Source organism: Sceloporus undulatus, chromosome 4 (assembly GCF_019175285.1).
Source record: "Sceloporus undulatus isolate JIND9_A2432 ecotype Alabama chromosome 4, SceUnd_v1.1, whole genome shotgun sequence".
Lineage (NCBI taxonomy): Eukaryota > Metazoa > Chordata > Lepidosauria > Squamata > Phrynosomatidae > Sceloporus > Sceloporus undulatus.
The window spans coordinates 99,336,723-99,361,404 of record NC_056525.1 but is presented as its reverse complement, the minus strand read 5'-3'; the positions used below and the strand labels follow the sequence as shown (position 1 = coordinate 99,361,404).

General features: G+C 39.8%; 1 protein-coding gene across 23 annotated transcripts in view; it reads right to left on the bottom strand.

Moving 5' to 3' along the window:
• Positions 1 to 21,039: 21,039 nt before the first annotated feature.
• Positions 21,040 to 24,682, bottom strand: part of ADGRL2 (adhesion G protein-coupled receptor L2) — a 239,601-nt gene continuing 235,958 nt past the window's right edge. For 17 of the 23 annotated variants that reach the window (XM_042461344.1, XM_042461346.1, XM_042461354.1 and 14 more), the window contains one exon: positions 21,040 to 23,185. In XM_042461344.1, the coding sequence (XP_042317278.1) occupies positions 22,431 to 23,185 (755 nt within the window). In that variant the 3' untranslated portion in view covers positions 21,040 to 22,430. Of the gene's footprint in view, positions 23,186 to 23,910; positions 23,964 to 24,682 lie in introns of all 23 variants that reach the window. The other 6 variants (XM_042461359.1, XM_042461361.1, XM_042461363.1 and 3 more) reach the window with 2 other exon arrangements.

The window sequence follows — 24,682 nt, the reverse complement described above, 5'->3', positions numbered from 1 at the left end:
TTCCAATAGAACTGCTGTAATCCACACTCTAGTGCTAACTAACATATGCCAACAGATATGGAAAACAAAATGATGGCCAACATACTGTAAAAGACCAGTATATATCCCCATCCACAAAAAAGGAGGCACAAGAGACTATAGCAACTATAGAACCATAGCACTAATCTTCCACGCAAACAAAATTAGGCTCAAAATACTGGAACATAGACTCCAACCATACATGGAGAAAGAAATCCCAGAAGTCCAAGCAGGGTTCAGGAAAGAAAGAAGCACTAGGGATCACATCGCAAATATATGGTGGCTAATGGAGCACAGCAGGGAGTTCCAAAATAAAATCAGCATGTGTTTTATAGACTATAGCAAAGCCTTTGACTGAGTAGATCATGAAAGGCTATGGAACACCCTTAAAGGCATGGGATGGCCAACACATCTGATAGTCCTGATGAGAAATCTGTACTATGGACAAGAGGATACTGTCAGAATAGAACATGTAGAAACAGAATGGTTCCCAATTGGCAAAGGGGTCAGATAAGGCTGCATCTGATCAGTATTCAACTTATATGCAGAATATATTGTAAGGAAAGCAGGCTTAGAAACGGAAGAGAGAGGAGAGAAAATAGGAGGTAGAAATATCTGAGATATGCTGACGATGCCATAATGCTAGCAGAAAACCTCACAGACCTGGAACAACGACTAAGGAAGATCAAAGACGAAAGTGCAAAGGCAGGCTTACTGTTGTACATAAAGAAAACAAAAATAATGACCACAGAGAATTTACACACATTCAAACTAGACAATGATGAAATAGAAATAGTGAAAGAATTCTCATATCTGGAATCAAACATTGATCTGAATGGGGACTGCAGCCAGGAAATCAGAAGAAGATTAAGAATGTGGAGAGTGGCTATGAACGAACTAGAAAAGATCGTAAAATGCAAGGACATACAACTCAGCACAAAAGTCAGAATCATGCAAGCCACTGCATTCCCTATTACCATATATGAATGTGAGAGCTGGACAGTTAAGAAAGCAAATAGGAGGAAAATCAGCTCATTTGAGATGTGGTGCTGGAGAAGAGTGCTGAAGACTCCATGGACAGCCAAAAACAAATGGGTTCTAGAGCAGATCAAGCCAGAAATATCCCTAGAAGCCAAGATGACAAAACATGGGTGGGTTACAGACTGCTGAAATGCGGCGGTCTGCTGCCGCTGCCGCTTGCAGCATCCGGGAGCCACAGTGGCCAAACCACGCGACTCCCGGACGCTGCAAAGGAAGGAGCATGGAAATCGCGCTCCTTCCTGGGCCCCAAAAAAGACGCCACTAGGCGCTAGTCATGCACTCGCGGTGTCACTTACGGGGCACGACGTGCGGACGCACAGCGTCTGCTACATCAATATGGCGGCGGCCACGTGGAATGGCTGCCGCCATTTGTCATGGACTCTTTTTTCAAAATGGGACGTCCCAAGGACGTTCCTTATGGTGGTCTGTAACCCGCCTTAGATTGTCAAACTTTGGACACATCATGAGAAGGCATGAATTGTTGGAAAAAACAATAATACAGTATTGGAAAAGGTAGAAGGAAGTAGAAAGAGTGGAAGGCCACATGCTAGATGGATAGACTCTATTAAAGAGATCACAGATATTAGTTTGCAGAAGTTGGGTAGAGCAGTAGAGAATAGGGGAGCTTGGAGATATCTCATCAGCAGAATGGTCATGGATCGAGATTGACGCGAAGGCAGTTAACAACAACAACAACAACAAAGGCACTGACAATATCATCCCACTGTGCCCTGATCACTAACAGAACATATTTCTGTTGCTTGGTGTGGCTTTTGACTGTTAAAGTAGGTTCTGGGGAGTCAGGGCAAGAGATGATTTGTAATTATACATCATCATTATGTTTATGATCTCAGCCCATATGTATTTTTTTCACAAATTTTCCTGAATGAAAATTTCAGTTTCCCAAAGTATGCCTAATATTCCAAAATTGAACAGAAACATTCATATTCTCAGAGTGAGGAGAAAATTTTCCATGACAGAAAATCTCCATGATAGAAAATTTTCATACTTGCATGCAAAAATAAAATAAGCAAAGATTTACACCCTTAATATAGAATTGCCTTAAACCATAAGCTGATCTCAGGTGCTTTTCATAACTTCTTCCCCATGCTTTCTTCCCATAAAATAAATCATTGTTGTTGTTTTCCATTCCATCCATTTCTTCTCTGTTGTGTCCACGAAAGTTAGGTTTGTCAAACAGCAGATGTTCATCTGAGTTGCCATTTTTATGGGTCACCTCTGGGTGACGGGTGTGTGTGTCAAATGTTCCAGTTCTTCTGAGATCAGCACTGGCCAAGAGATAAGGATGCCTGCAACTCTCTGGTAAGGCAGGGAGCCTGAATGCAATGGGATTTCCATCCAACTGTACATGGGATGCAGTGACTTAGTGGTTAAGAAACCAATTCTCAAGATTGTAAGGTTGGAAGGTTGGCACTTCAAGGCCCAGGTGCCGCATGATGGGGTGAGCTCCTGTCACTAGTCCTAGCTTCTGCCAACCTAGCAGTTTGAAAGCATGCAGATAAATAGGAACCACTTCGCAGTGGGAAGATAACACTGAGTTTGGTGCAGTCATGCTGGCCACATGACCATCGGAGTCATCTTCAGAATAACCTGGCTCTTTGGCTTAGTAGCGGAGATAAGCACCACCCCCTACAGATGGTTACGACTCGACATTCATGTCAAGGGAAAACATTTACCTTTATGTGTGTGTGTGTGTGATATATAGAATAGAACTACATATATAGAACTGCTCTATGAATAAGGTTTCCAATAGTCAGGAAGTGGTACCAAGTCTGTCCCTGTGAAGCAGACAGCTATGGAGTTTCACGTATGGTTTTTTTTTCCTTTCTTTTCATTTGTATAATATGGAATGTAAAATAAATAATACTGTGCATACTTACATGATTTTTATGTTTTTGACAGAACCCCAAATTAAACTTCACTTGATACAGAATTTGTCAAGGATTTTGATACAAAATTTCTAAGAACTCCAGTCCTGGTATGTGTAGAAATACCTGAATGCTCTTTTTCTCCTAAAGGACCAGTTTGTTTTAATCTGGTTAATAGAAAACCTTAAAACATGACATTAGGCTTTATTTTGTTACCTGTTATGCTTCCTCCACTGAGGTTCATTAGTTTCCACAAACCTCTACTTGATGAATTAATGGTTCTGGTCACCCTCTTCCCTGCATTTTCTGAACTGCTGGAAGTAGCTGATTGTGAAGTTGGGGGCCAGCTTGCTTACCTACCAGAAAATGTGCACTATATTTTGTCATTTTCCCCCAACTGTTTTATTCTTCCCTACCTGTTGAGAAAAATGTGATTAGGCAATAAGCATTAAATTTACCAGCAGAGTTACAAGAAAGAGTACAGGGATGTGGAACAGCATTTGCAGCATGATAAGCTAATGAAACACAGGGGAGAGCAACAGAGATATGTGACAAGAACCAAGCCATTAACATGTGGAGGCATCTACCGAGCTCTTGACTGTGTGGATGGAAAAGCACAGTAAATATCTTTTTAAAGAAAGTATTTTTTTTAAGTTAAGGAGCAGTTTAAAAAGTCTATCTACTAACTTCCAGAGCTCTGGTAAACAGACCTTTCATTGATTATCTTTTAAAGCACTATATACTATGCTCAGTTCTTGTATACATAACACTTATGCTTTTTTTTTTTTTTTTTCTTTGCAAATATTTTCATAGAGCTCAAATTAGCAGTAAAGTTATGAGCCCATGTTGATTCTTTCTTTTAATCACTGATTCGTTATGAGCCTGTCTGGTAGGCTGAAGATTAAATATTGCCCCATTCTCTTCTTAACCATGGGATTGGGTATGATGCACAATTGCCTTCCAAGTCCAGGGCCTGGAAGTAATGATGTCACTTGCAACATGCTATTTTTTGAAGAAATGTGGACATAATGCTTCTTTGTGTGATGCCTCTTAATGACTGCTTCACACATTGCTATAGTGAAAGCCATGCTTACACATGTACACAAGATTTTGGCCATTGTAATGATCCATTACAAGAGAGAAGTGCACTTAGTGGAGTAATGCACAGTGGTAGGAGAGAGAAGGGGGGGACCCTCTGTTTCCAGAGACGTTGCCTTTCTTCTTTCTCATTTGATACAGCCAGCCAGCCATATCCAAAGATTCTGCATCCACAAATTCAACCATCCACAGCTTGAAAATATTCCATAAAAATAATATTCCCAAAAGCAAACTTTTTATAAACAGACACCATTTTACTACACCATTGTATATAATGGGACTTGAGTATCCATGGATTTTGGTGTCCATGGGGGTCCTGAAACCAAACCTCAATGGGTACCAAGGGCTCAATGGGTACCAAGGGCCCACTATAGATAAAACTTCCTAGGGTGCCTGCCCTCCAATCACCACAGCGCCTATGGTAATTTTACACTATTGCGGCTCCTCTCCTTCCTAGACCTTTGCAATCACTTATACCTAGGTGAGATGTTTCCCCACCAAATAGGAACAGTAAGAGGGTAGTCTCAAGAATAGAGACTTTGAATTAATTGGAGTTATCGACAGATTCACTTACTGTTCAGAATTTGGTTGAACAGATCTACTCTACTTGGGACTAACCAGTAGGACTTCAGCCATGCAGTTGCACACTCATGGATGGCAAGTAACTGTCAATGCCTTTACTGTATCACTTCATTCACTGGGATTACAGAAAACAGCACTACATGCTCCCCTGTGCACAAAAGGATAAGAAACCAACATATTGTCAAATACATAATCAGTTATACCATATTGGTTATTTAGAGAAGAATGGTATGGACAAAAACTATGTCTCACACATAAAGCAACTGATACCTAATCAATATACAAAGAAATGGTGGCTGGAATTCTCTATCATCTATGTGCCATCAGCTATACCTAGGTGAGATGTAACCACTGCAGTTATGTAGCTACATAATTATTGACCCTCCCATCCCCATTTACTGGGAATTGATGTGGATCTGTGTCCTTTTTGACCAGGAAGAACTGACTGACATTCCCACACCCTCCATTTCCACTATGGAAAGCAGAATCAGTCCCTTCCACACCAGAAATTGCTCTGACGAGGATGGAAACATCAGTAAACTGCTTTTCGATAGACATGGAAACTGTCCGTGATAATCTTCACTGATGGCTCAAGAAATAGGGACTGGGGAACTTTCACAGTCTCTATGTATTCATAAATCAGTGAATATGGAGAGATCATGATCATGAACCAGTCACAAATGCATAACTCTGTGTTACAATATCTCATACAAATGTTATATAAAAGTTTGGAGTGCCAGGTGTCTCTCCAGATATGGGTCTTTCACTATCCTCCTACCTCAAGTTCTAACTGGAGATGCCAGGGATTAAATGGGTTTTATGTCTGTAAACAGTCTGTGGCAGACTGGAGGGGGCTTGATTTTCAAGTCGCAGTATTTGGCTGGAATTCTGTTGGTGCACTGTGATCATGACTGTACCTTTCCCAGTGTCACTCAGCGGTAGTGAGGCAAAGCAGTCAAAATTTCCCAATTCTGGATAACCTATTTCTCCCGTGCCTTCCTTTTTCATGGCTACTGCACCTGTGGGCTTTACCTTCCTCTTATGGCTTTGCCTTTATCCATACTCTGACCTTTATCTGTATAAGATTCTGTATAAGAATGGCACTACAACTCTCCACATCCTCTGTCCTTGCCTTTCCAAATACTGAAAGGAAGCTTAGTGGGTTTTTTTTTTTCATATTTCACTGCAGCCTTGCTGAGTTTGCTTCTCCCAAGCAGCATTATGCCAAGAGACATGTAATGAGCTGTGTAACTTTAATTCAACAAATTGAATACATAACTTGATGAAAGGCAGGTATTTTAATTTAATCTTTGCCAGGCTGAGCTCTTATTTTACTTTGCTCTCCTGCTGGCATCTCTGTTTGACTTACATTCAATCTCTCATTGCCGACTCAAGGGCAGGATGCCCCAGGAACAGCAGGGTGCCACCCTTTATAATGAATGGAACCCTTGAAAGTGTGACCTGGAAGTGGTTTTTGTTTTGCTGAGTTTCAGGATTATAGCCACTTCACATTTATATCAGATACACACACTGCTATTCCTTGAATAAAAGGTCCGAGAGAGTAGAAGTTAAATAATACCATTAAAAGCCATCCACCAAATTGTGATGAATCCTGTCCCTGTCAATCTATGGAGGGAGGCACACATGAATAAGCCCATCTTCAGAATTATCCATTAGAATCCTATACAATCTGTTACTTCATGCACATACATCTAGCTACATAGCAGAGGTGCTAAGAAAGCTTACTGAATTGTGAAGATGCTTAATGGGACACCAGCAAGAGTGATTGACGTGCATTGGAATGTATTGGTATTGATGTGCATTGGTACGTATAGTACACTGTTCACATTAAAAATTATCTAGATGCATTGAGGTTGGTAGCATGCTTTTCCATTGTGGCAATAAGATACATGACCCTTTCAGAGGTTGAAATACTCTCTTACAATGCAGAAGAATAGAATCACAGAGTTGGAAGAGACCATAAGGACCATCCAATCCAAACCCCTGCCATGCGGGGATTTAAAATCAAAGCACCTTTGACAAATGGCCATCCAACCTCTATTTAAAGACCTCCAAGGAATCCACCACACTCCAAGGGAGTGTGTTCCACTGTCAAACAACCCTTACTGTCAGGACATTCCTCCTAATGTTGAGGTGGAATCTCTTTTCCTGCAGCTTGCATCCATTGCTCTGGGTCCTAGTCTCTGCAGCAGCAGCAAACAAGCTTGCTCCCTCCTCAATATGACCTCCCTTCAAATATTTAAACAGGGTTATCATATCACCTCTTAACCTTCTCTTCTCCAGGCTAAACATCCCCAGCTCCCTAAGTTCTTCCTCATAGGACATGGTTTCCATACCTTTTATCATTTTGGTCACCCTCCTTTGGACACACTCCAGTTTTTCAACATCCTTTTTGAATTGTGGTGCACAGTATTCTAGGAGAGGCATGACCAAAGCAGAATAGTGTGGCACTATTACTTCCCTTGATCTAGACACTATATTTTTATTGAGGAAGCCTAAAATTGCATTGGCCTTTTTAGCTGCCACATCACACTGTTGACTTATGTTCAACTTGTGGTTTACTTGGATTCCTAGGTCCCTTTCACATGTAGTCATGTTCAGCCAGGTGTCCCCCATCCTATATCTGTGCATTTCATTTTTCCGCCCTAAGTGCAGTACCTTGCATTCCTCCATGTTGAATTTCATTTTGTTAGCTTTTGCCCAGCTTTCTAGTCTATTCAGGTCATTTTGAATTTTGATCCTGTCCTCTGGAGTATTAGCTATCCCTCCTAATTTGGTGTCATCTGCAAATTTCATGAGTATGTCCCCAATTCTGTCATCCAAATCATTGATGAAGATGTTGAATAGCACTGGGCCCAGGACAGAATCCTGTGGCACCCCACTTGATCACTTCTCTCCAAGATGAAGAGGAGGCATTGCTGAATACCCTTTGAGTTCAGCCAGTCAAGCAATTACTAAACCATTTAACATTTGTCATTGTCTAACCCACATTTTACAAGCTTGTTTGCAAGAATGTCTTGGAGGACCTTGTCAAAGGCCTTACTGAAATCAAGATATGCAATATCCACAGCCTTCCCTTTATCTACCAAGCTGGTAATTTTATATAGATAGATAGATAGAGAGAGAGAGATCAGATTAGTCTGGCATGACTTGTTTTTGAGAATCCCATGTTGACTTTTAGTGATTCTGGCATTCCCTTCTAAATTGGCACTATTTCTTTGTTTAATGATCTGCTCTTTCCTGGTATTGATGTCAGACTAACTGGACCATAATTGTTGGGATTTTCTTTCCCCCCCTTTTTGCCCAAAGGGAAAAACTTCTCTTGTTCTCCAGGAGTTCTCAAAGATTATTGCCAATGGCTCTGAGATTACATTTACCAGCTCTTTTAATATTTGGGAGAGTCCTCGTCCCAATTCCTATTTACTCACAGTTGTGTCATTGGTATTCCCTCCCTATCAAGATCAGCTGGAAGAGCCTTGCTATGCTTTAGACACAAACTCCTTGCCCTTTTGATTTTTTCCACATTTTGCTGTGTTACAACCTGGTACTGAAATGGCTCTAATTGGCATTGTTGCCATTTGATATGTAGTATGTTTTTTTTAAAAAAACTGGACATGGGCAAGATGCCACATAAACCATACAGAATATTGTAATTCTTCAGAATATACAGGCAGGAACATTAGGTGATGAATAGTCAGTAACCTACGCAGTGAAGTGTGCTGCGGTCAGCAGAGAGAGGATGTTTCAGAAGTGTGTACATGTCTAGAGCACTTGGATGAGCAGTTTCATTAATGAAAGTTGGCTGCTAGCAAGACAGCAGAATAAAATCTGAGATTAAAAGCCACTGAGATCGAAGCCATGCAGAATTCGAGGATTCCTTCCTTGGCAAGCAGCCTGGGCAGACTCTCTGGTCTCTTTCACAATACCCCGTAATTTCCAACTGTTTCAATCTGCAGTCCCGATTAATCTTCTGTACCCCCTTTTCAACTGATTTTAAAATGTCCCAGTTACTTTCTCCTCCTTGTACTTTCCCCCTTCATCTTCATCTTGTTTCAGTTGCTGCAAATTGAGTTCAAAGTGTAAAAAGTTGTTTGCGTACAGTTAACTCAGCAGGATGGAGAGGGAGGCGTCTTAATTTTCACAGTAGGCTCAGGAAAATAATGAACTGCTACAGTCTCTCCCAACTTGTGTGCGCTTCACAATTTTTGTCATCTAGACCACACTCTGATGTTGCTTAGCCACATGTAAAATGTTGGAGGGTATGATGCTTAATAGTGATAGTAGTTTGATTCCACTTTAACTGTAATTTACCTTGTAATTTGGTGAGTCTCTGCAGCTCTCTGGCAGACAATTCTAAATCCCTTGCAAAACTAGAAACCCCAGGGTTCCATGGGACTGAGCCATGACAGTTAAAATGGGATCAAAGTGTTATACAGTTGGCCCTTGGAACTTGTGGGGGGATCTGTTCAGACCATTCAACGAGTTCCAAATATTGCACGTATTCAAGCCCCATAGGCTTGAATGGGGCGCATGCATATGACTCTCAGTGGATTTCCAGGTCTGGAGACTTGGGGGGGGGGGGCAACTGTAATTGTGTAGAGAGAAAGATACTTCCCTTACATACACACTCAACAATAGAAGGGCAGGCAGGGAGAGGGTTAACTTTGTCCCCTTTTGTCCTTGTCTACTTCCAAATTGCCACATTAGAGGTACTTTTTATTTCAGCTGTCAGAGGAAATATTGGGACCGACTAAACCTGGGTGCATGGGTGAAACAGACCACAGAGGAAAGGCCCATGTCTAACGCACCAGGGCTGAGTTGGAAGAGACCCCAAGGTCCATCCAGTCCAATCCCTTTCTGCCATGCAAGAATACACAATCAAAGCACCCCCATCCGATGGCCATACAGCCTGTTGAAAAATGTCCAAAGGAGGAGACTCCACCACACTCCGAGGGAGCATGTTCCACTGTCAAACAGCTCTTATTGCCAGGGAGTTCTTCCTAATGTTGAGGCGGGATCTCTTTTCCTGTAGTTTGCATCCATTGCTCCATGTCCTAATGTCTGGGGCAGCAGAAAACAAGCTTGCTCCATCTCTTCAAAATTTGTGTGAGTTTTTTTTTAAAGAAAATGGAAAGAAACTACTTGAACAGTTTTGAGTCTGAGGCTTAGTGTGGTCTCCCTGGACAGAAGTGCAGAAGACATAGACACTGCAGCAAATGGCTTTGAAACAAACTAGGATCCCATTGAGATGATAGACTGTTATCTCTTGCCCACTGAGGTATGAGCAGAGATTGGTGTTCTCAGCCTATATTTAATTTGGCCCCTCTTCAGCCCTGCCCCTTGTTCCTCTCCTCCTCACTGTCATATGGAATGCTGTTACTTTAGCATGTCAACCAGTTTTATCAGTGTTTGTCAGATACTTGTTCTACCTTCAGCGCATCAGATAGGAGACAGAGAATAGCTGAGTGTTCCTACATCTATGGGAATATACTGAGGAAAGTGGCGGGATTTATCTCAAACCATTAGGAAGCCCTGATATTGCAGTGGTTAAATGCCAATACTGCAGCCATAATGTTGTGAGTCCGATTCCACAGGGCTCCAGGTTGACTAAGAATTCCATCCTTTCGTAGGTAGGTAAAATGAGTACCTAGCTTGTTGGGGGCTATTAGCTTACATGTTGTAAACCACTTAGAGAGTGCCGAGTTCACTATTAAGCAGTATAGAAATGTAATTACTATTTCTGTTTTTATTTCACTTTGCTTGGTAGTATCATCTGCTTTCCCACCTTTTGTCTACTTCTTCTGGCTTCACATCTCTGTGAATGTGACCACTTGCACTAAACTGGAGTTCCAGGATTTGTAGCTTCTCTTAAGGAGCCAATAATTGTCCATTATTGTAACGTCAAGACTTTTGGGTGAGAAAAGGAATATTATACTATAGGGATGTTCTGTTCAGGATGTTCTACTGTTCTCCCCTAGGAAATGTCATAATGAGGAGTTGTGTGTGTTTGTTTCAGCTGCAGCCTAATCTAAATTAATCCATATCATATCTTCAGAAGCTATCAGAGACCACTAGAACCAACCCTAAAATATCCTTGTGAAAGTCTATGGGAGACAAGAGGACTGTAGGACTTCTTCAACCACATAGCCCATCTTTTACATATATAAACAAATTACATCTTTTGTCATCTTGTAGGCCTCCTTTTTACAGATTCTTGGAACTGCAGTGGTGCTTTATGGCTAAGAAAATGAGCTGAAATGAGTTTCTAAGTCTTGGTTATCATTAGAAGTTACAAGCAATCCATCCTCTTGGCCACACATTGTTTACTTCATCCTTTCCCGAGGGCAGTTTGCAAAATCTTTTTTAAACACTGTGGCCCAGATATAAAACAAAACATGGACTGACTAGAACTGGAGTTCAAAATGCTGTGGCCACCCAATACAAAACCAAAAAAAGTTGCCTTGTAACTCATTCATACCAATGGCTTACTCATTCGGTTTCTCTTAACAGGAGAGAGACGCTGTCCTGATTCTGTGCCTCTTTGTGTGAAAAATTCAACTCTCCTGGTTCTGTGATTTTACAGATGCTGAAGACCAAGCCTTCTTCCTCACACTTTCAGATTTTGTGTTCTGCCACTAAAACTCTTAAGTGACATTGTGACAACTTTTGCTGTGATACTTCAGAACGAGAAATGGGAGCTAATTAAAATGAGCAGCAGAAGGGAAATTCATTTTATAATCTCTATGACTATGAAAACTGGAAAACTCAAGAATGACGAGTCGTAAGAAATGATGCCAATGGCAACAACATGTTCCAGAGCATTACAGCACTCAGATAGCTATGACTGCATCCTGCACATCTTTGTGATTTTTAGTTCAGTGAACTAGAACTCTCTGGCAGATTATTTTAAATAGCTTACCAAACTACAAATCCAAGAATTCCATACATTCTTGCCATGGCAATTAGATCCATATTGAAGATCTATAATTGTGTAGTGTGAAACACAACCTTAAGCAGTATAATTGAATTTCTACTGACACACTCATCTCAACCTTTACACAAGCATTCCTGATATTATGCACACTACAAGTCTTCACAAGCTTCTGCCTTTTCTCCTTACAATTGTCCCTGTTTGTTTTCTACAACAACATTGCTCTACAGGGGTTTTTTCTCAGGAAAAAATATTAACCCACGTTAGCCCAAGGGCCTAGTCTACATGTTTAAAATACTCCTCTCTCCAATTGAATACAATGTATTCTGGCCACACGCGATTTGCAGGAGTTTGGGCTTTTCTTTCTTTCTTTCTTTTTCTTTTTTTCTTTTTCCTGGGGAGGGCAAAAAATTCCTTGAACTCTGCAGAAAAAGGCTTTGTGGTTTTTACCAGAGTACCTGCTGAAATCCACAGAAATGTGTGTCATCACATGCATTCGGATGGCTGTACATTTTTGGCAGAGGGAGGGGGAACAGATGCAAACAGATGCGAATTTACGTAGGGAAGTGAAGACAATTAAGTTGCAAGGCAAATGTATGAAAATACACAACAGTTCGCATAGTACATTTACAAATAGAATAGCCTGGGACTGACAATCCTTTTATAGAAGGGCCCAAATACATCATAGTCTGAATAAGGCAAATCATTGCTGAAAAGGGTTATCTCTGCACAGGATATGTCATACGCTAGCTTCACAAAGATATTTTTACGGCAATGTGACAAGGGATTTCCTTAAAAACAAGAGAGTGCCTTCAGGTTAAAGTTGTTTATTAAGGAGATTCAATTTAATTTACTATATTTTAGCTTCAAAACACCACAAAACTATTCAACTAACAATGCTGTCTTAGGGAACTGATAGCACAGAAAGAATAATTCTGACTGAGTTCAATAACCTTTTCCTGAAGACATTTAACTCCAAATGAAGCTATTTTAAAAAAAAGCCATAAAAATAGCATGATTCAAGCTTGAAGGGTACTTTAATAAAATTCTGACTCTCGGGAGTTAGTAGTAAGCAATGAAACAAAACAGAGACTTCTTTCACATTTCAAGAAGCTGAACTGGAAGGCGATGAACAACAAAAAAAGGAGAAACCCATGAAAAAAAACCTAGTTGTTTATCCACTTCTCCTTTACTTTAACAAACAAAGGCTGCACAACAGGTAGCAAGGAGAAGAAAGAAAAATGAGTGCAGAAAATGAAATGGGGAAATAGCAGTTAAACTATTACAGATAAATTTCTTGAAGGGGGAAAAGACAAGAAACACAGGAACATAGTACCTTCAATTACTGTGGCAACATTGATCATAACTCTCAAAACTGCATCCAGAATTTGATCTAACATCCTTAAAATGTTCTTCAGAGGCAGTGCTTTTTAGAGTTCATAGTCTTCAGGAAAGCTATTGGGAGCTTTTTTTTTTATTATTACTCTTAGGGAACAAATTCAGTCTGGAATTGACTGCCCTGGAGAAAGATGTGAAGACGTGTTCCCTTTTTTGTGACTTTTGTTCTGCAGAATTTCTGATTCAGTATCAGATTGTAGATCTTCTGCTTGTTGTTATCCATGGTAATGCTGCCTCTACTCCTAACTCTGGTGTTGTTGGCATTTTATATGTATATATTTAAAATCCTGCACCTAACTTGAATGTACAAGGCACAAAGAAAACCCACGTAGGCATAGGTGTGTGATACAGTCTTATGCACTAGCACATGATAATCAACACCAGACATCTGAATAATCAGCTACTGCTTGCAGATGAAGCTACCACAATCCCTAACACATTTAGGGTCAAATTATTGCAATGAATGTGGATCTTCCTTTGGGGTCAAGCCACCTTGGGACTGCTATTCCGTATAGCAAATGTAAGTTAAATCCCCATGCCTATACGGAGTGACACACATTGTTATTACTCACATGAGAGAGGAGCAGGTGCTAATTAAAATTATAAGCTAGAAAGAGCATGAATTAAGGAAACAAAGAACATAGAAGCCAAAAGAGACTAGTCTGTGAACAAATCTCCCTTGACTTCCTAATTCTCACTTGTCCCAGAAATTGGTAGACAAAATGTATTTAAAAACAGCATCTATCATTTCATAGAACAATCACCAGGATAACCTACAATTAGAGCCTCTTTAACTACAAGCAGCATGTGGCATTCAAGCAGGGGATGCCGAATTGTCCCCGAAGTGATCATAAAATCCAAGACACCCGTGAGAGCTCAAAAATGTTTGCTCTTTTCTCCTCTACTCGCACTCTCTCACAGTTTACCCCCTCCATACTCAAAATGTCACATTTTGAAACTGAACACAAATGGAATTCCGATTTAGTCATCAAACACATTTGAAGAAAGTGTGTTATTGAGATCCATATTAAAGATATGAAACATGCTTACAATAGTCAGCTTCTAACCAGCATTCTTCTTCCTCTTCTTTGTTAAACAAACAAATACACTACTAACAAGTTTTAGCCGTTACGGTTGTAAATATATGCTTGTAAGTAAATCCTTGAAGTAATTTGCTTCTGGAAAGTGGCTATGGGATGTATGTTCAGCAGTGGGCATAACTTTTGCTGTTAATACTTAACAGCAACCAACATTGCTTATGCAAAACAGTTTATTTTAAAAAAACAGAACTATACTTATGTTTTCTTATACAAAATAAGAAATTTTGCCTTGTATTCTGCCTTCTGTCTTTATAATGTTCTGCACCTAAAGCTAATAAGTAGAGCATACATATAGAATACAAGATGGTCCATATTCTATTTGTTCATATTCTATTTGTTTCCATTCCCTGCCTTTTTCTCAGGACTTGGGGGGGGGGGGAGGAATATTGGCTAGGGATACAGGATCTCATCATACTTTCAAGGGCCCTGGAAGAAAAACAGTTGTATAGCAATGAATGTATTTGGTTCCCAGTCTCTGAACATCCATGCCAATAGAAAAGATACACACATCTGCCTAGATTAGGTTGCATTCAGTGGACCATTCTTTCTACCATTCACAACATTTGCTAGCATGTGTCAGAAATGAGCTTTTCACCACCCATGACAACTTCTTCTGCCACTTTATTTTGAAATTAAAGCAGAAGACGTTTTGGCCAAGTCAGGATAGAAATAAATATTACCTCAACTGCACAGTTGGGAAATGAAGAGTTCAACTTCATTAAGAAAGCTCACAGCTCCAACTGTCTATAGAATTCCTCCAAGAGATCTCTTATAATGCTTCATTCAAAAACTGTTAATGACTGAATAACATACAACGCACAGCTTTTTTATGCTATGCAAATAGAAATGGATGGAAAGAATTCTATTCCAAATAAATTCTGAGCAATTTTGGTTAGCACACCAAAAGCAATTTATGCATCAAACAGAGACTTGCTATTAAGTCACGTTAAATGCACAGGTAATTTATAAGCAAACAAAGAAATCTTTCTCAGAATTTTTACATGGCCAAGGTCATGTCTCTCTGCTTCTCCACTGCATCTGAAATCACACTTTGTCAGACAGTGAGCAATTTTATATAATGGATGTTGAACCAAGTTGGGGGAGGTACCAGGCTCAGTGTTAGGGGTATGTCATTTGGGTGTACAAGGAAACCAGGCTGAGTCATTGACATTTCTTGAGTTTAAAAAGGTCCTGGGTTGAGAAAGACCACTGACACTCTAGAATGCTGCTGCCTGTCACAGCAGGGATTGTGGGGTTAGAGGGACAGGTATTATGTCATAGTAATATTTTGGATTAGTCATTAATCAGAATGGAGATTGCAGTCAAGAAATCAGAAGAAGACTAATATTTGGAAGGGCAGCTATGAAAGAAATGGAAAAGAGCTTCAAGTGCAAATACATCTCACTGAACACTAAAGTTAGGATTCTCCATGACATTGTATTTCCCATCACTATATATGGATGTGAGAGCTGGACAGTGAAGAACATTGATAGGAAGAAAATCAACTAATTTCAGATGTGGTTCTGCAAAAGAGGGTTTTTGTTTTGTTTTGTGTTTGGCAAGAGAGTTCTAAGAATACAGTAGATAACCAAAAGGGCAAACAAATGGGCCCCAGAAGTCATGCCTGAATAACCTATGGAGTCCAGGATGACTAGATTGAGGATGTCAAATTTTGGACATTATGGGAGAAGGTATGACACACTAGAAAAGACAATAATGCTAGGTAAGGTAGAAGGCAGTAGGAAAAGAGGAAGATTATCATACCAGTGCTTACCACTCCTCAAACGTTGAGAAAGCACACATGTGTGAAAGCCTGGAGCACTTCCTCAACATCAGGGAATTGTCGGCTGCCTCTAGCATCATTGAATCGTTTGGAGAGAGGGGATTTCCTCTGAACGCAAAGTTTCCGTTCAGAGGAAATCCCCTCTCCCCGAATGATTCAATGACTCTAGATGAAGCCAACAATTCTCTGTGGAGGAAGTGTGCCAGGGTTTCACACACACACGCTTTCTCAATGTTTGAGAGGTGATTTACCAGCGCTTAAGTACCAGTGTGATAATCTTCTACATTACAAGTGGAGTGTCTCAATCAAGGAAGCTACAACCCTGACACTGTTGGGAACAAAGCCTTTTGGAGATGTTTCATTCAAGGGTGGCAATAACTGAGGCTGACTTGAAGGCAGTCAACACACACATTAGGCAATTTCTTAATATTTTTGTTTGTTAGTGAAACACTATTATGGTGATACTTCACTGCAATTCTGGTCTGTTTCCAAGATCTATAAAACCTCATGACCAAAATGTCTAACATAATAAAAGAAGTCAATAGGCATATATTACCAAACTTTTTTAAAAAATTAAGCAGTTGTTCTTATTAACCTCATATATAGCACACTAATGTATACAAACCACTTTAACATTTATTTAGGTCACATTCCCTTTCAGACAGGTTGAGGTAGGTTAAATGAAATAGTGCTCAGTAATCTGTGTGAATAACTAGATATATCAGTTGTCTAGAATAAAAACAAGCCTGAAATGAAAAACAAAATCTTATACTTCTACAGAGGATAACCAGTTAGAGCTTTGGATTCCATCCACATTTTCAGTTGCTATAGAAAGCTCCCACTTTTCACCCTCCTATTTGAATAATACTGAGCTAAACCCAAGGGACAATAAACTTCAATTTATAGAATTCTAGTAGTATAATTTTGTCATTGTCATCTTGCCTATAGAGTAGCATTCTAATCAATTTAAGCATTAAAAACTAGCAAGGCTGGCAAATACGGCATTTCAAAGATTACAGAGTTGACAAAGCCAGCATTTCATTAAAACAAACAAGTCTTCCTCCTGCCCAGCTAGTTCCATCCATTTGTTAGCTGAGGGTAGTGTCAGAAAGAGACACTAGTAATGAGCAACTGAACACTTATACTCTCCCTCTTTAATTAAAATTCTTGCTTGTGAACGTACATGTCTCTGTTGCTGTAAATGTATGTTATCTTTCATTTTCAAGGCTATATTCTCTCCCTTCCATCTCAGAAACTTTGACTTGAATGTTTTCCCCCCTAAAAATATCATTGACCGATTGATTTGTTAGCTGGCTGTGTGTTCTACTACAGTACAAGTCTTTTCATCTTACATTAAAAATAAAATAAAACAAAAGCTGAAAACATGGACAAGGCTATTTCAGCCCACTCCCCATTTACTGTGGTCGTGGATGATAGTTAACAAGAATGTTAAGTTGAAGAGTATGGGGGGGGGAATATCTAGAAGGGCCCTAAGTATATTGAAGATGTCAGATTTAGACATCTGACATCTTCAGAATACTCAGGGCCCTTCCAGATCTCACTACCCCACTACCCTTCACCTTATACTCATGTTAACTTTCATCCAGTAGCACAGTAGATAGGAAGTATCTATGTAGCAAGACATAGAAGAAATATTCATCCTGGCATCCTGTTAAGTACCGGGTCAAGCAGACTGGCAGCTTGGAGTATCCTCCAGCCCCATTCTGTGTGGGACCATGGAAACTAGATGCTGAGGTCCTGCTGCTGCCGCAGCCCCAAACAGAACACCGGGAAGGAGCAGGGTTTTTTGCGCTCCTTTTGCTGTCGGCCCCAGACTGCCTTAGGCAGCCAGTGTGGCGTCAGTCCAATGTGGGGGGCATATGCCATGTGTACACCATGCCCCCAGATCAGCCTAAAGCTGGTGCTTTTGGTGTGTGTGTTGTGGGTCTATGTTAACAGTGCAGCATACATATGAAAAAGTGCCATTTTGTACAGGCCATAAAGAGCTATTCACTTGTCCTTCCACTCTGTCGAGAAATCTCCTTGGGCCCTGTTGCTGTTGTTTACTGTTGGTAAACAATTCAAATCATCATGATTCAGATCATGATCATCCAGCTCCTTCAAGCTCTCAGGGGAACTAAAACGCAGGTGCACTCCATTCAAGAGTGCATCCTCATTATTTTATTTTATTTTATTTTTGCTCTTACAACCCAGTTGAAATGAGCTAATTGTCCATGGTCTGAATCATTTCCCTCTCCATCCTTCTCCCTCAGTAAGCAAAAGAAGCAGGGACCTCTCCCAGGGCTTGACAACTGCCAAGTGGCAGGAGGAAGAGGAACTGTGTGTCCAAAGCTGCAAGCTGATGTAGGACTTACAGAGGTGCTATGCTAAACAATGAGTGAACAATGAAGGTTGAATAGCTGACAATGGAATCAAACTTTTGCTCTTTGCTTTAATGTGCAAAGTTGGATCCACACTTTGACATATCCTAACTGGCCAAGATGATCAAGGACTAGACCCTCTCAGTTGAGGGATGCTGGCAAAGTTGAGGCCGTGTACCTGGGCTGGCATGGCATGGTAGATAAATCTCCTCTCTTGAGATTTATCTACCATTTTTGGATAGGAGCAAGTTATGCTTAACCTGAACCCCTACAACCAAAGCTGCTTTGAGTTAGAGCTCCTCCACCCATCCAAATCCAATTTGTATAGGTCAGTTTGGTAATTAAATAGCAAGGTAAGTACCCTTTTGTAGGTGCCTAGAAACTAGTTCTAAATACTCCTAATTCAGCAAGTTCAGTAAGGGGCGAAGCAGATTGCACCTTTGTGTTGGATTGGGGGAGTGTCTGAGAGCACCGGAAAGCCGCACAGCTGACCGCACATGCGCCAGCTTCACAACAGTGCTGCATTTACATGCATTGCACTACAGAAATGCCAACAAGCTGCTGCCATGGCAGAAAGGAAGTTTTTTTCCACCCCAAATAGGAGCAGACTTTTTCCGCTCCTATTTGGGGCAGAAGTTGACCGGATTGGGGCTGCAGCATGTGGTTGATTCAGCCCCAATTCAGCTCTCTCAGGGATGGCATTACACCACTCCTTCAGGGCCGTCTGTTTTCTTTGCTCTTTGCCCCTAAGTTTTCTTTGCTCATACCTCAAAGATCTGAACTCCTTGCATATATTTTCTAGGCACTGATTCCAGATTTGCTAACTGTGTCATGTACATCTCTACCATTCTGTGGATACCCAAAAAAACATTAACCACACTCCCTACATACCAAAACAAGTAACAACTTATTGAACTTATCTACAGAAATATTTCCCGATAACCAGAGACTCTGACAATTAGCTGTTCAAAAACACTTTGGATATCATTGATCTTAAGGTCTAAAAAGGCACATGATTGTAGGATGTTCCACAGGTCTTATGGCCAACTCTAGTATCAGTTTAAACAAAGATACATACTTGTCTCTTCATGCAATGTACTAGCAGTGGTTAATAACAAGAGGTTTAGGATAGATGGAAGTGGGGTAATATAGAGCATGTATTGAAAATATAATGGAACGGATGGAGGCCTACAGGGAATCAGGGACATAAAGGAGCAGCAGAACTACTACTTCAGGCACTGTTTTACATGTTACTTTTCCTTTTCCTCTTACCATCTAATGATGGCAGCTGATCTATCCAAAGACCTTCCCATATAGCAAATACTGTTCAGGCGTGAGGAAGGGGGCAGTCCATACCTGCTATCCATGCATACAACACAATACATACTAAACTCTAGCCTGGGGAAAGGATAGAGTTTTGTATTTTGGTTAAAACATGTTTTGGTTAGAGGTTAAAAATTAATTACTGAAGCCAAGATGGCCTTAGGGAATCACTGTACCTGAAGTAATTTGGTGTAACACCTAGCTCATGGTAATCTCAAGGTATATTTGACAACCTTCCTAAATTGTATATAGCTGGCCCCTGTACTCACAGATTCTGCATCCATGGATTCAATCATCCATTTTTTGAATATATATATTTAAAAATTCACAAAGCATATAATTTTGCCATTTTATATAAGTGACATCATTTTATTACCCCATTGTATATGGTGGGACATGAACATCCATGGATTCTGATATCCATGGCAAGTCCTGGAACCAAACCTCAGCAGATACCAAGGGCCCACTGTACTGAAACAGTACAAAGGAACAAGACTACACTGAAACCCCACTAATCAACATGGAAAAGCCACTTGGAGATATTGCTACAAAAATCTCATTTTGTCCAGTGGTACTTCCATTTAACTTAGTAGATTGTACCCAACAGCTTTAATTATTAAAGAAAAATGCTGGCAGGATATGCTTGTTTAGCTAGGATTTTATCTAACAAGCTGGGCAGTGAGAAGAAGAAAAAGAAAAGAATGGGGGGAGTGGGGAGGAACGGTCATTCAAGAAATTGCAATACAGGACCTAAAATCCATCAAGAAATAGAATATATTACATAAATCTAAGTTACTGAAAATGAAGATTGGAGTTTGGAGTGCTCTAAACACAATGTAATGTGGAGGAATGAAAAAAGTGTTTCCAAAGTGTATGTCTAAAATTAAAGGTTGCTTCTGCTGGCAACATTCTATAAAGCTTTGGGCAAAGCATCAGCTTCCTGCCACGATTCTCCATTTGCTAATAGTAGTAATAACAGTAACACTAATTTGCATATCACAAAAGGCTGCTGTGATTTACCATCTTTGCAAGGCCTTGAATATTCACAGCACTTCTATAAATGCTGCAGTATAAGTATTTTTTTTTCCTTGTGACAAGAGCTTATCTTTATCGCTAATTATAGCCATATAATTACAGTTGCCTGAAATATGACTGCACAGTTTGCAACCTTTTCTTATTTTTAATAAATCAGATTCTTATTAGAATTTTAAAAATCTGTTATGTAAATGGAGGAAACTGCTGCATACTTTTGTAACAGAGCTCATGTTTCTGATCTTGATCATATGTAACTATGACTAGAATATCAAGTAGCAGCAATGACCTCTATTCAATAGAGATATATAGGCAGCTCCTACTCCAGCTTTTTCCATAAAAATTGAGAACTGTAAGGGAATGATCTTAAGCAGAATTTAGCCAGCTCACACGGCAAATATTCTAGTTCATGACTCATAGGTAAGAAAGCGCATTTTACCTATTTGGAAAAAAATTCACATTTATTTACTGTCAAACAGGTGTTAAACTTTACATTGGATATTAGTGATGGGCTCATTATTAACAGGTTTACACAAAGGGATTGGAAAAGAAAAGCAAAAAAAAGTTCTGAAACAATGTACATTTAATTAGATCTTTTATCATAAAATAAATTAATTACTAAATATAGGCAGAAGGAGTATGGAAGAGTAATATTTATATGCTTTCTCTTAGCTTAAAAAGGCCAGGCACCTTTAATTCATTAGTATGTCTGAGAGTAATATTTTGGCCTTCTTTGGGCACTCACTTTCCACTCTGCCTCCCCATTCCCCCCAGTTAAAGAATGATAAGGGAACTGATTTTTAACTTGCTAAAAGGTTGTTGTTTTTACCAAATTTGTGCAAAGCATGTGGCATTCATTGGCATCTAAGAGAATCCCCTACCCCACCCGAAAGTATGTTGTTTTGGCAATAAGAAGTTTAAAACGTAAAAAGAAATACTAATGTCAAAGTAGAACACAGTTTACAGTGAAAAGGGAGTGAAAATGGATAGAAGTTCCATTTTAAACATATTACTGTACTACGAACCAAGTGTAAGGAAAAACAGCTTGTAGCATATGTGCAACCAAGAGCATTTCACAATATTTTCTTCAAACTCTTTCAAATTATTTTAATGACAATTATATCTCCGTTTGGACACAAATGTATTTATTTATTTTACCCTAGCAATAGAACAAAATATAATTTCTTTAGCCATTTTTTTCATGAGAACAGTTCTTTGTACAGTTGAGGAAATATATGAAATAAGGCCTGTGGCTTGATTGCTAGTGGTTAGACATGTTTTCAATCTTTGCCTAATGGAAAAGATTTGCAGTGAACTGCAAACGGATGCAGAATCTCTCTCCTGCTTTTGCAAGTCTTGTCAGGAATAGTAAGGTACAGTAAATTTGTCCCACAGGATTTTAGTGCCTACGTCTTGTATATAATACAATGCAGGCCTACAAAAAATGATGCAGCCATATTTACAAATTTAGTTCACAAACTGCTGCAGTAAAATGGCTGGAACACATTGTGTGTGTGTGTGTGTGTGTGTGTGTGTGTGTGTGTGTGTGTATTTCACAATCTATTTTATGTCAGCAGCAAGATATCTTAAAATACCTTGATGGTATCTCTTTTTTCTTTGTAACAAATAATTCATTTAGTATACTCTGTGTATATACAAAGCTTTGTTTTATAAAAATTCACAGAACTGCAAGGTCCAGTCATCTCCTTTACATAGGAGAAACCACAGGGACAACAGAATTGTCACTTCAAGCGGATATGAGGGAGCCTGCATGGGGCCAATTAAGTCTGTTTAATACTTGCATGTGGCCTTCAGTATTCCTTTGCTACACTATTAAAGGCTTGTCACTAGTTGCATTTGTCCTTCCCTAACGTCCCCTTCTGGAATACATCCTTCCTTGTTAATGGGAATTATATAGCCATCACTATTGCCCCTGCTGATTTGATAGTACATCTGAAGCTGATTGCCAGCTCCAAGATTTGGCATGCTTTTGTAATATATGTCCTCGTTTTCACTCCTCCGGGATGGAGAGAGGTCTTCTTCGATGTCGGGACTGCTCTCTGGGTAAGGAGAGTCTCTTAGGTTGGGCATGCTCGTGTACAGAGAGTCTCTATTTGGGGACTGGAGGTGGTCTTCAACTTCAGCTGTCAGCTGGGACACATAGCTGTCTGTTCCTTCTGTCTTCACCTTCTTCTGTGGCTGGTACAGAAGGGAATGAGTCCGCTGAGGAATCAAAGGGGCCTCAAGTTCTTTTTGGTGCAACTCCAGGCCTGGGTTATCACTGTGCATTAAAGATGAAGCATCCGCTACAATGGCATCATCTTCACTACTGCTCCCACCGATCACAGCTTTGATTGGCAATGTGCGCTCTAGGTTATGGTTCTTGTTGCTGCCTCGCAGGTTGTTGTGCACTAATTCTGAAATGATCATTTTTTCAAATGCGGTATCATTCAGGCTTAGTCCACAGTCTACAACTTGCACACTGTCATTATAGTCTCCATTGCGCAAAGAGTAGCTGTTGTTGAAATTACCATTTAGCGGTAGAGTATCCATGGCACTTGTATCCCTGGCATTGTTCAGTGAATGTCCTGCAAAAGAAAAGTGACACCTTTTGGTTATTATCTACACTGGAGCAAAGTTTCTTATTCTATAAAGATCTTTAATGTAGTTCAGGACAAAGTTGTACTTGGAAGTAAGACTTGAGAAACGTTAGGGTGACTGGATATTCCCAAAGGTAAAGAGTCACACACCTTATAGAAGAGAGAGAGAATTTTAGAAAGTAACACTGCATCTCCGTGGAGTTTCAATGATAATTGAAATTAGAAATTTGACAGCAAATGTAAAAGATTTAAAGCAATAATTTAGCACCCAGTTATACAACTCCTCCCACAAGGGAGAGGAAAGTCACTCCATGCCCTTGCATATGTAATGCAAAGCAATTAATTCATAAACATTTATATTTTAAGTACAACACTATGATTCAGGAAAAATAAAATTAACTGAATTTGTCCTAAACAACACTAAATTAAAAAAGAAAGAAAGAAAGAAAAGGAACCAGGTCACATACAAAACAGAAGGTAAATGCGTAACAATAAATCCACATAATTTGCAAGCAACTATTCGATAGAGCATTTCTAACATTTTCTTGTGTGTGTGTGTCTTTTATCTGAAGATGGAATAAAGAAAAGAATGAAAAAAATGGACAAGTACAGAGGTTTCATGTTAAGCACAGACAGCCACCTTTCACACTAAAAGGGACTGAGCCCACAAGCACCATCCAACAACACGGAAGACAGCAGGTGGAATGACTCACTTTGGACAACTCACATCATGTCTGTCTGCTCAGGCTATCTGGCCTAAGAGTAGCTGATATATAAAAGAAAGTAAAATGATTTATTGTAACATGATGAAGAATTACTGAGCTTCTCAGCAACTTAGTCAGAGCAAGGGTTCAGCAAATTAGATTGTCAGCAAAAACAGCTTCCCCCCACACTCGAATGTAGATTTTTTAGGGGGGAGGTGCATTTAATATTCTCTCTGCCAGCAATGGCCCCAGGTTTCAGAAAGGTCAAAGTTGGCCTGCAGCCCTGCAGTCTGCATCAGTCACAGTGACAGCACTGAATGGTCTATTTAGAGTTAGGCCCACAGACATTATGGGCATATGAAAGTTAAAAGCAGAAATGTTAGGGATTTCTTTAAGCATGGGTCACAGAAATTAACCGAAGAAGAAATATTAGCTATGGAATGGGAGGAGATTATCAGCTTGGGCTGACATCTTTCAACTGCTGGAGAAATGGAGAAATTGGATACATCTGCTGGAAAAATGAAAAGAGGTTTAGGAAAGGAAAAGAAAAATAACTGGAATTTTATGGTGACATGCTCTTTTTCTAGAGAAAAAAATAGTATTTTTTTTCCCAGAGACACAAAGACATGTAAACTAAGACATCACATTGCTTCAGAGGCAGAGAAGAAAAAGAAAGCTTTGAAAGAAACTGAATGGCATGTATCATGGAAAGTTACATGATTTGTTAGTAGGATCCTAGAATAATCACTTTTATCATTGGAAGCAAAGTTTGGAAAAGAAA